The sequence below is a fragment of the Pan troglodytes genome, chromosome 4, assembly GCF_028858775.2.
Source record: "Pan troglodytes isolate AG18354 chromosome 4, NHGRI_mPanTro3-v2.0_pri, whole genome shotgun sequence".
NCBI classification, from domain to species: domain Eukaryota; kingdom Metazoa; phylum Chordata; class Mammalia; order Primates; family Hominidae; genus Pan; species Pan troglodytes.
In genome coordinates, this window is record NC_072402.2 from 11,632,333 (window position 1) to 11,645,313 (window position 12,981).

Here is a 12,981-nt window from a genome sequence, read left to right on the forward strand (position 1 = left end):
TGTATTTTTAGTAGAGATAGGGTTTCTCCATGTTGGTCAGGCTGGTCTCAAACTCCCGACCTCAGGTGATCTGCCTGCCTTGGCCTCCCAAAGTGCTGGGGTTACAGGTGTGAGCCACCGTGCCTGGCCCTTATTCCCCTTTGCTAAAAGAAAGCAAGGCTGAGGATACTAGTGGTGAGCAGGACAAGGAGAACAAATGTTAAAATACAATGAAGGCAATACAATACCATACAAATAGAAGGGGTTGTTTCTAAACCATTTGCACGAGCATGAGTTACCTTTGCCTTGGTTTAAAAGTTTATTTTGCTGTCCTAAAATAGTTCTTCATTCCTTATGTGATTGTCCCAGCCCAGGGTCTCAGCTCAATTGCTAGCCCATTCCCAAACTTTTCACTGCCTCAGCCTCCTACCTCCCGTTCACTCACCCTCACCTGCTTCCGGAGTTACTCCCGAAAGTCCTGCGCAGTCTGCACATTGCAATGTGCAAAGGTTTGTTTTCAGCTATCTTTCTTCTTGTCATCCTCTGTGCCCACCAGTGGCATTTGCTGCTCTCTGCACGTGAAATGCTGTCCTTCCCTGGTTTGGATAAAGTACACTGGTCTCATTCTTCCCGCCTCCACCCCACCTGGCTTTCTCCTCAGTCCTCTTCTGCCTCATGCTGCTTCCCCAGGGGTTCTCATCATCCTGGGACTCTCTTTTCTCCAAATCTTCTTTTTCATGGATGCTCTGTCCACACCCACTTTCCAGCTTTTAACCTCAGAGAGACACCCAATTCCACATCTCTAGTTCAAAGTACCATTTGCACATCCCACCGCCCTCTGTAATTACCATCAGCATGGGCAACTTCACATGTCCAAAACCAAGTGGATTTTCCTCGCTGGAAAAGTTTTTCCTCCTTGTCATGGATGAGTAGAAACTCAACTAGCAAAGCAGGCACTTGACCTTCCGTCTCTTCATCAGTTCCATCATAAGTAACTTGTCTACACCTAAAGCCTCATCAGCCACGAAGGATAAGGAAGAAATAAGACCCACCCCAACTCCCTAAGCACACTAGGTAATAACAAAAGTGGAGTTTTAAGTCAAGTTTGGGCCTTAGTAAGACAATGGAATTCTTGACATAAACTTCAACAATAACTACATAAAAATCACACATTTTTATGTGGTTATAATATGTGCTGGACTTCTGGTTACCTAGGCTCACACCTCAAAGGGATCTTTGGGTACCTCCATCCTTCACTGAGCAGTAGCCAAGGGCTACTAATTTTATTTCTACAGTATTTCACATTAGTTTTATTTCTTTTGACTGTCATTCTTTTAGCTCAGACGCTTATGTGTTTTTTGGATCATGGCTGTCAAACTTTAATGTTCCAAAAAATCAGCTTTTGATAATGCAGATTCTGGTGTGGGACCCAATAGTCTGCATTTCTAGTGAGCTACCAGCCGATGCTGATGCTGCTAATCCCCGGACTACACTTTGAATAATGAGGTTCTAGGTTAATTATTACAACAGTCTCAGAAGTGATTCTCCCTAAACCAGTGGTTCTCAACATATGGCCCCCAGACAAGCAACATTAACATCGCTTGGAAACATCTTGGAAATGCAAATTCGTAGCCAGTTCCAGTCCTACCCAATCAGAAACTCTCTGAATAAGCCATCCAGGTGATTCTAATGGATGCTGAAGTCTGAGACTCACTTGTCTAGATCTTACCTTTACAACCATCACACACACCCACACCCCAGAATCTTTGCAGCAGTGTTGTAAAATTTTTTTGTAGTGTTTCTGCAATATGGCTTTCTTCTTTTTGTCTGTTTATTTATTTATTTATTTATTTATTTATTTATTTAGAGACAGGATCTCACTATGGTGCTTAGGCTAATCTCCACCTCCTGGACTCAAGTGATTCTCTCACCTCAGCCTCCCCAGTAGCTGGGACTACAGGCACACGCTACCACACCTGTCACAATAGAGCTTTCAAGGGCCTCAAACTTTGTCCCTAGTGGGTTTCTCTCTCGCTCCATCCTCCTCCTACTCCTAATTTTGGAGTGAAATGTATTGCAAATTGTTCTCTGTTCATTCCCTATCCTTCCTCCATCTTCTCCTTCACTTGTTTCTTTTTCCTGAAGCACCCTCATCATTGCTCATTGGAAGCCTCTCCACTCTTTACGTTCTTGCCAAACACCATCTCTGCTGTCTTGTATTCCTCAGATCACTCAGCTAGGAGTGCATCTTTTCCCTTCCTTTAACTCAGTAGTGGTTAGCGTATGGTGCATCACACTAGAGTAGTGGTTCTCAACTGGGGCCGATTTTGCCCCCGGGGACATTTGCTTATACCTGGAGATGGTTTTGATTGTCACAGCTGCAGATGGTGGTGCTGTAAGCATCAAGTGGGTAGAGGCCAAGGATGTTGATAAATATCCTAGAATGCATAGGAAAGCATTTCACACCACCCCCAGACAATTATTCAGCCCAAAAATCGGTAATGCATTGGCCGAGAAGCCCTGCAGTAGAGCAGTATGTGTATCTTGTATTTTCTCTGAGATTGTTGTCCGCACCACCCTGGGGTTATGTCTTTGTCATGCATGCAAGTTCCAGTACAGAGAACCAGGTGCTTCATAATGTCTTCATTTTATTGAGAAACTGAGCAACCAGATATTGTAAAGTTTAAAAATGTGTGATTTTTATGTGGTCATTGTTGAAGTTTATGTGGAGAATTCCATTGTCTTACAGGCCCAAACGTGACTTAAAACTCCACTTTCGTTATTAATTACCTAGTGTGCTTAGGGAGTTGGGGGTGAGTCTTATTTCTTCTCTATCCTTCGTGGCTGATGAGCTTTAGGGGCAGACAAGTTACTTATGATGGAACTGATGAAGAGACGGAGGGTCAAGTGCCTGATTTGCTAGTTCGGAACTGGGTATTGTGACAGGGACTGTATTAGAAACCTTCTGTCTGGAAAAAACATTAATGGGTCCCCTGCTTGGGTGTATTCTAGTTGTTGTTTGCAAGCAACTGGAGGTCTTGGTCTCTTTGCTTTGTATAGCCAAGCATTGTCGAGGACACCCAGAAGTCTCATTCCTATGTATCTACAGGTTACAAAGCGGTATGTTGCCTTGCGATGAGGTGGTGTGCACGAGGCTCTCTTGCCCACAGGGACCTCTCCGCAGGATGGAGACCAGCACACTTTAATGTCGATTCTGATCTGAAATGCACCACAGGAAGGGAACTGGTTCTGAGAGCCGAACCAGGCTTTGATAACTCATAAGTCCAGTTCTCTTATTAAGCACTTGGGTACAAGCTCATCTGTGTGAATCCCTTGGGGCAAACTGAACTAAGAAATTTTCTGATTTTAGAAGGTAATTTGGGTGTGCACCACAAAGTCCATAACAAGCTCAGCAGAGTCTGGGCAGGACCTGGTAGTCAAATGCACCATGTGTGAGAAACATCGGAGGAGTCTCATGAGGTCGGAGAAACAAAGACCATTCATAGCTTGGAGTTTGTTCAGGTGAGCTTTTGCTACCAAGTGCATTACAAAGTGTTTTTTTGGTTTTGGAGATTTGGGGATTTTAGAGAGACCCAGGGATACAAGGCTGCTGATAGGAAGGTCAGTTTGGTCTTGATGAGATGGTTACCTGGCATGAGTTTCTATTATAATCTCATTTCGACCACAGTGTAGAAATGAAATGTCAGATGGGGAGTGGAGCCATGGGGCCTTACAGGAAACGTTGCCATGGAAAATCCTGCAACATGTCAGCAGTCTCCGGCATGTCAGCAGCCTCCAGTCTGTGATGTGCAGATCTCTGAAGCACTCCATGGGCTCCCCTGATTGCTGGCTTATTTTTTTCTCTTTGTCATACAGAGGTTCCTTTGGTCTTGAGATAAAGGTCAGGTTTCTGTGAACCGACTGGCCGCAGCCTTTCTTCTCCTGCCGTCTGAGGTGGAGGTGAGCTGAGGCGCCTGGAGTGTTCTATTTGGTAGGTAAGAGACCCCAACAGCCTGGATGAATACTTTTGTAAACAGCATTTTGTCAGACAAGAGCCATGTTCATTTCTCTGTTGCCGTGTGAGTGAGAATACTGTATCTTCAGACAGTCAAACCTCACTTCTCGGGGGCACGGTTCTCAGAGACGAAGGGGACAGTATCAGACATTAAAAAGGAGCTGAAGAGAAACAAGACATACCAAATACACTGAGGTTTTTTGTTTTTTCTACTGAGTTTAAACACTGCTTTTTTAAACAGCAGCTTTCCATAATGCACGAGTCTCATTAATATGAAATGGGTCATCATTGGTTAACCTTCACTTAGGTTAGCTCCAAATACAATGTGACATCTTATGTCACTCTGATTCTTCTAAACCTGATATTTTATTGTCTAATGCACAACTTTTAATGAGGATCATAACATTAATGTGTGATAATAAAAAGATCTTATTGTTAAATGCTACTATTATCCATAATGGTATAATGGTATAGGGACTGTTTCTTAATCAGTCCCTGGTGACCAATACCCTCAAGAACAAAAAAAAAGGGGGTCTGTATTGTACATCTTATTAAGTGCATTGGGTTTTTATGGTCTACCATAGGGACTGAACAGATAAAGAAACTTCCTCGCTTCCCCTCTTTCCTCTGAAAAACACCATTCCCATTTCTGTAGGAAAATTCAGGGTCTGGAGGCTCTTGTAGATGCAAGACACAGCCACTTGTGGGAGGGGGCCTTACTTACTTTCAGGACAATCAAAGCCAAAACAAAGGTTTCTTGTCACTTGGGGCTTTTATCCAATACATCCCATGTTACAAATAATAAATCACTGGCTGACCAACCTTCTTTGCCAAGAGAACCTGTGGGGGCTTTAGGCTATTTCACAGTTCAAGTAAGTCCCCATCTATTGACTTACCTACCTCCATCTACCTATCCATCCACCATCTATCATCTATCTATAGCTCTTTATTATCTATTTGTCATCTCTCTCTCTCTCTGTCTATATCTATCCTCAATCTATTTGTATATGTGCCTAAAAAGGAAAAACGGATTGGCTTGAATAATTACAAACACTTTTAAATTTTTCCCACTATCTCTCCTTCTGATGCTGGAGGCTCCTAGCTGAGTCAGCTAATCACAGCCTGGCACAATGTGCTCTCAAAGAATTATGGGATGCAAAGACATCCTTGGTCTTCATGAGTCACAAATGTAGGGCATGCATTAAGACTCAAAAATCATAAAGAAAATATACAGTTTCTACTAGGAGGAGGAATTCCATAGCACATTAATTCTGTGGCACAACTCCAACCAGAGAATGAGTCCTATTGCTTCCTTCTGGAAAGGCTAAGCCAGCCCTTATGTGATAGGGAAGTCATGTCCATATCACATTCTCCTTACTGTTGCACTGTATGATACAGATGAAGTGGAAACCCTGTCTTCAATGTGCCATGTTTCTCTCTCTCTAGAGGGTCTGAAGCATTCCTGTGAGGGAATCCAGAAATGTGGAGTCCTGTATGGCCAACTAGTACATAATTCACACATACATTTCTGTCTACTGCTCTATTCTGAAAGTTAACTTTTCATTTCCCAAACTATCCGTGAATTGACTATCATTTGATTGTTGTTAAATTTGGAGAAAGAACCATTTACTTGAGACTTGGAGCTGAATTAAACTATGTATCATGAAGGGAAGCCAGTTTAAAAGGACGATGGCAGCCAATTTCTTTTGTTACTTATGTTTTTATTTTTTCCAAGAACAGTTAACATTTACTAGGCACCTATTGGCCTCAGCCACTTGCATCTAAAGAGCAAAGCTAGTTTACCCGCGGCCCATGTTCTTTTCGATGGTTAGCCTTATTTCTTAGCTCTGTTAACCACTATTCTAACGTTAGCTTCAAGTTCAGTTTTAATAATCTATTCCATAGTTGTGTACTGCTCCCTGCCACATGAACAAAAAGTTTGGGGGAATAAGGCGAGCAGTTTACATTTTCTGTGGATACTTCAAGTAATTGGCCCCAAAGTGAAACTGAATTGGCCATGGTTTATCGTGTTTTGAGGGGATAAAATGTGTAAGGAAACGGACCTGTAGAGAGGGTTGATATCCAAGTATGCGTGAATGTGTGAAAATCCTATAACTCCACTTCAACTGGCCTAATATCCTGAGTCACTAGATGGTCAGAAGAATAGATACAGTACAAAAGGAACAAACCGATGTACATTTATACTAAAAAACCAAAAACAAAGTTTGTACAAGATGAACAGCAAATGAAATAGCTTCTGTCAAAATAAAATCTCACACAGGTCATTTTTCTAGTACGTGGACATACATACACCCACACGCACAGACACACAAGCAAGAATGTGTATTTTGTAAGATATAGGTCCTTGGAAATAGACATTCTTAGCAAATATGGATGACAGATCAATTGTAATTTATTTTCTTTTAACACTGTATCATCATAAAGAAAACTGGTATAAATGAAAAAAATCTATTTCAAATATCTACATCTAAAATTTTAGGCAGTGAAAAAGCACTTTGTTGACAAGGAGTGTGGAATGATGTATGTTAATTGTCAGAAACTGCTGAATGCCTTGTTTAGTTGTCACAAACAAATTCACATATCAGAACGAACAATACTGCTAAATATTCCTTTTTTCCTGTTTTTTTTTTTTTGTTAAAACATACTGGGAGAAAGTAAAGAAAAGAAAAACTGGAAATCCATACATCTTTCAAAAGTTTGAAATTGAAGCAATATTTAGAACCATAGATGAGGAAACACGGCGGCATTGGTGTAATATACACAACGCGCTTTTCTTCTTTAATCTGTAATGTACATCAAATACTTTACAACAATGCATTAACAAAAGGCAAGAAACATCTTGCTGTACAGAGGAACCCCAATGCAACCTGAAGCCTAGAGTCACAACGGATGAAGAGAGTAAACAAAGCGTGAGAAGCCGTCCCCCACACAGTGTGTAAACTATTCTGTGTCTTGTGCTTAACGATAACCCTCACGCCCCACTGGCCCGAATGCCTCGTCTCTCCTCCCATCAACCACGTTCAGTATAAAGCACTTCTCGTTACTCTACAGCTCATGCTAGAAAGGTGCTGCCCACTGTCATATTTAGGATCACTTTAGCTTTCTACTGATTTCCAAGTTAACTTGCGATTCATTTAGCTTTCTAAAATAGCTCTTAATATTTCCTTACTGGTTATCACAGCCTTCCTATGGAACAGGCTTTAACAAACTAAATTTGCAGGAGAAAAAAATAAAACAAAAAGAAATGTCTTGTGGTATGCATGCACATGCACTGTTCCCGGAGCGCCTGTGCCCTGCTCCTCACACCCAAGAGTCGGGGGAGGCCGGGTAGTGGCTCGTTTCATAGTTCAGTTCACTGTAGGGACGGGCAGCTGAGTAGAAGTCAACGTAGTTGCCGGTGGACTTGAGACCCAGGTGCATGGTGTACTCGCTGGCGGGAGGGCGATGGTGGACCTGGTCCTCGAAGAAGGACTCATCGTAATTTCTTGTGGAATTCTGAAATGGCTGGTAGGTCTCGTAATCTTTTCTGCTGGGCTCCTGTGGGACTGGCTGTGCTGAAACCTAAACGGGAAAGAAGAGCCACACTGGGTTACTTGGTTTCCTTTGACTCAGCCTGCCTCTTGCCCCGGCACCCAACTCTCCTTCAAAGAAGAGGCTGTGTACATCCAGGCATTCACCACTGTGGCCCTGCTTCTCCAAAACTGCCAACTGTCATTGGCTTTCCTTTTGAAAATTGGATCCTAGGTCCACGTGCTATCATTCTACATAATCTTTATCATGGCAAAATATACATTAACATAAAACAGCTTGCTTTAAGAAATGTTGACGTGTAAGATTAATTAGGTGGCATTAAGAACATTCACAGTGTTGTGCAACCATCACCACCATCCGTTTCCACCACTTTTTAAATCATCCCAAACAGAAACTCTGTGCCCATTAAATGTAATTCCTCCTCCCCTCTCTCTCAGCCCACGGCAAGCACCATTCTACTTTCTGTCTCTAGAAATCTGCCTAATATAGGCACTGCAGAGAGTGTTTGTCCTTGTGCGACTGGCTTCTTTCACTTAGCATAAAGTTTGCATGGTCCATCCATGGTGTTGCATATGGCAGACCTTGATCCGTTTTTGTGGCTGAATAATATTCCACTGTATGATGTGCATTGCTCCACTGATGAATGCAGTGAAGGCCATGACTTTACCTCAAAGTAGCAAAACTGCACTTGCACCCCATGATTGTATACATATAAGAATAAAATAGTCCATGGTATGCATAGACCACATTTTATTTATCCATTCATCCGTTGATGGACGCTTGGGTTATTTTTACCTTTTAGCTGCTGTAAATAATGTTGCAATAAACATTGGTGCATTTGTATCTGTTCTAGTCCCTGGGGTCCCTTTTCAAGCACCTGCCCCTGAAATGAGCAGAACCTCCCAAGGTATAGGGTGAGGTTAACCCTACAGCAAGTGCATACCGGGATGCACAAAGCTCTGCTAATGTGCAGTAATTGGGGAGGAGGTCTGGTGTGAATTATTAAACACTCTTAAAGAAATACCGTTTGATCACTTTTGGGTGGACTCAGTGACTCCCTATTAATTTAACTAAAGTTCAGCACGGAAACGTTCTCTAGAAATTGGTCTTAGTTAATAGATAATGATTTGTAATTAGCACGTTGTGTGTAAATGAATGCTTTTAAAGGCTTACACATAATTCTTCTCTCAAGTAAGTGAAACTCCCTCTTATATATGTCATTGATTTATACTAGTAATCAACCTGATCTTCAAAGAAGTGGTGAACTTCATCACAGCAGCTGTCTAGGATGTCCCACGTGTCTAGTTAGTGGTAGCTGAATGAATGAGGTTTCTGTCTACCTACAGAAGTCCAAAAGTCCATAGAGGATAAACCTTTGTTAGCCTGAGAGCTAACAAAGGATGAGAGGAACATTTGGAATGAATGTGCAACATCTGCAATTAAATACTGCTAAGTCCAGGTCTACTGGACTGCGTTGCTAGGTTGGGGTGCCCTTTGCTATTCTTTGAAGAGCTCTGCTTGTGCGCTGCTGAACTCCACTCCAACACAGGGCTGTTTTCCAAGTGCAAGACATGCAAAGGCTCAGAATCTAGAAGTTTGGAAAAATTACACAGGGAGGGAACTAGATTTGCTGTGTTTCTTTTTCAGCAGGGCACCCTATTCAACATTTAGCAAATTCTTTAATACTCCAGTAGTCATAAATATTTATGTGTGTTTGTGTCTGTCTACATCAATATCTATAATCTATCATCTGTCTGTCTTCCTATCCACCCACCAATCCATCCATCTATCCATCCCTCAAGCAAACTCCCACCTTATAGATGAGAAAACTGAAGCACAGAGAAGTTAAGAAACTTCTCCAAAACGTCATAGCTAGTGGTGTTGTGAACAGGAACTGGAACATACGGCTGGCTGACTGTAAAACCCAGGTGTTCTACCAACCTAGCCCAGTCCCATCAGAGCCAAGGTGGCCAAACCTTGGAGGACAGGCCTCAAGGAGCTGACTCTAGGTTCTAAGATAAGAAAGTCGGTGGACAAAAGAGACCAAGAAGCGATGTGTTTTCTTATGCATTTTTGGGGGCCAGGGAAGGCAGTGCAGGGGACAGGGACATCTTCAGGAGGAGTCACTCACAAGGGTTATAGCTCTCCTCCAAAGTGGCTTCTGCTTTCATTTTTTTGGTTCTTTTGCACAACCTCGTTCAAATTGTTTTGACTGTTGTCATGTTCTCTCTGGTTGGTGAACATTTTGGAGCTGGGTATCAGCTTTTTCAGCCTCTTACCCCAGAGAATTAACTTCTTCCATTCATCTGTACTGTTCATAAAATCCCACACCAATCACTTCTGAGGTTTGGTGCCCCAGTCCCGAAAGTGTGTACAAATGAACTGTCACAGGTGACACGTGACACTGCTGCACCCGGAGAGACAGAATTTGCTCACTGTGGTATTTGCTCTTGTGGTATGGACATTTTTGTGGTATTTGCTCTTGTGGTATCTTGTGGTATTTGCTCTTGTGGTATGGACGTCTTGTGGTATTTGCTCTTGTGGTATGGACGTTTGCTGGTGAAACACATCCACAGTGGAGGAATATTGGCTGCATTTTAAACTTTAAGGGAATATCTGACAGTTGAAAATCTGGCTGATGAAATGACCCCTCCCAAAGCCCTCCTCACATAAGACCTAAAAATAAATGCATTAAAAATTGCACAGTTTGCATCAGCCAGATTTGGATGAGGGATGTAGAATGATGCCCCAATAGAGCAGAGGGGATTTCTGAATCTGGGTGTCTGTTATGGTCTAGAGAAGCCCAGGAATACGCAAGCCCGAAGCTTTTGCCTTCTTTGCCTTAACACTGCATCTTGTTTTGGAAAGGGGTGGTGACCAGCAGCTCACTCCAGGGTCAATATGCTCATGCTCTCTGCGCTCTGTTCCATGGCTTCTGTTTCTACCAAGTCATCTTTGCTGAACTTTTTCCTCAACAGTAGAATATTCACTCTAAATTATGAAGGATAGTGTCATGACACCTTCCAACTCTGTTAGCATAATGACAAAAGACTTCTTTGGGTTTATTCCTTAATGAATTTGCCAGGAAACTGGATTTATTTTGAACACAAGGGAAATAGTAGCCCAGTATAGCTCTTCCAACTTTTCCATGTCTCAGAGTGTTCATAGAAAGACTCAGAGTGTTCACAGAAAATGAAGGAGGCCAGATATGAAGTATCAGTGGTCTTCAAAGCATAATCCCAAGACCAGCAGCATCAGCATCACCTGGGAACTTGTTAGAAATGCAGATTACTGGGTCCCACTCCAGACCTATTGAATCAGGGCCTCTGGCGATGGGCCCCAGCAATCTGTGCTTTAACAGCCCTTTGGGGAATTCTGGCTCATGCTCCAATTTGAGAACCATTGGCACAGAGGTAAAAAAAATGGGACAGGAAGACAGAAGAACCAAGATGAGTATTTGCCTCTTCCTGGCTGGGGGACTGAAGGAAACACGTATCCTCCTGGGATCTCGTCTTCCTCATTTCTGCGGACAATTACAACTGGCCTGCTCACGTGACAGTGGAACTAAGGACACCAGGAAGGAACTCAAGATTCCGGTTTTGTTATCATTTAAATATTGGTCATCAAAACAGCAAAGCTCTTTGTTTCTAGTTCCTGAACAAAAATCCTGTTGTCAGCTAGATAGATACCGTTCAACATGATATTTCTCTTTGTAATTATGGGGTGGACTGGTAGAAGCTCAAAAGGATGTTTGGAAAGTATGCATAGTTAAGTCTTTTTTTTTTTGAGACAGGGTCTCGCTTTGTCACTCAGGTTGGAGTGCAGTAGTGCAATTATGGCTCACTGTAGCCTCCACCTTCCAGGTTCAAGCCTTCCTCCTGCCTCAGCATCCCAGCTAGCTGGGACTACAGGCACACACCACCATGCCCAGCTAATTTTTGTATTTTTTGTAGACACACAGTTTTGCTATGTTGCCCAAGCTGGTCTTGAACTCCTGAGCTCAAGCGATCTGCCTGCCTCGGCCTCGCAAAATGCTAGGATTACAGGCATTAGCCACTGCGCCTAGTCAGTTAAGTCTTAAAGTGATGTCTGTAACCCGTTGACCTCAGACATTCAAACCAAAGATCACGAACTGTGTTTTATACTACTGATTGTTTCTTCTAGGAGGCTTTAAGCTCAGAGTTCACTGAAAATGTGCCTGAGTCCCAGGTCACAGGAGCAGCACCCGCGTGTGGCCATGTGTCTGGTGCAGGCGTCTCTTTCTCAGCTCTCACTGTCTTTTGCCTTATCTTGGAGATCCACTTGAAACTGATTTCCCTCCATGAATTGCTTCCCCATAAGCTCAGTCACTACCCAGTGTGAAGCCTGTGAGACCTGGCTGGTGACTGAGCCACCCAGGAGACAGGAGCGCTCAGCAGAGGACAAGCTTCGATGCTGAAACTGACCAAACCCTGGAGGATCCCTCCTGGTGAAACTGTTCCAGGCGCAAAGTTCTGGGGTAACTTTTGGCCCAGGGAAGCTCCCAACATGAAAGCATTCCACCTAGAATGGTTGGTTACACCTCTATGGCCAGAGAATCCAAGTCAGGGATACTGTTTATGAGTCCTCTCTAGGACTCCCAACCGGAAGAGGGTGAAAACATGTCTTTTGAAGGGTTAGGATGGTTGCACTTTATTGAGTCCCCAAGAAAGAAAACTGCAAGTGAAGACAAGGTTTATTCCTATAACATAGTCTAAAAGAAGTAAAATGCTTTCTTTCCTTCCTCTCCAAGTTCAATGGAGTGTCATTATGATCTCCTTGGAAATACTTTTTGGGGAGAGGGGGGAACCCTCTCTTTGGTGGACATTTAAAAATGGATGTTAGGCTAAGATAGAATGATCCAATTATCCACTTCCCTTGGCTGGTCCCTTACGGGGAATGATGGTGGTCCTGAGCTATGAAGATAGGACTCAGCTCTGCCGGGGGCTTGCCTGCAATGCCTCGGTCCTGACGAGAGATGCGGAGCTTGCTCTCCATCCAGGGTGGATTTTAGCAACATTTGCCTGAGGCCCAGTGGCCTTGGTGTTTCACTCTGAGACTGAGTCAAGCACATTCTGGAGACCTCTGGGAGAAAGGCTATGGCTAGGTGGTGTTCACTCATGGCAAGGATGCCATCTTAGCACATTAATTCTCATTTGCTTAAATGCTCGGGATCTGCTTACATAAAAAGAATGTGCCCCTTAGAGCTGTTATAGACTGTCCTCTAAATCTAGACGGCAAGCAGTCTTTTGGAACCTACTGCAGCCACTCTGTGAGATGCCAGAGACCCCTGGCCATGTCAGGGCGTTTCTTCAATGCCAACTCCCGGGAGAGGAAGGCTGGTGCAGAGGGAGTTGGTTCCAATGAGGAGCTTCTCTCTACCTGAGGGGACTCAAGATGAATCTCACACTCTTGGC

General features: G+C 43.3%; 1 protein-coding gene across 7 annotated transcripts in view; it reads right to left on the bottom strand.

The window, feature by feature from the left end:
* Window positions 1-6,389: 6,389 nt before the first annotated feature.
* The window catches only part of CTNND2 (catenin delta 2), a 933,574-nt gene continuing 926,982 nt past the window's right edge, over window positions 6,390-12,981 (bottom strand). For all 7 annotated transcript variants that reach the window (XM_001147603.6, XM_016952954.3, XM_009448799.4 and 4 more), the window contains one exon: window positions 6,390-7,576. In XM_001147603.6, the coding sequence (XP_001147603.3) occupies window positions 7,316-7,576 (261 nt within the window). In that variant the 3' untranslated portion in view covers window positions 6,390-7,315. The remainder of the gene's footprint in view (window positions 7,577-12,981) is intronic.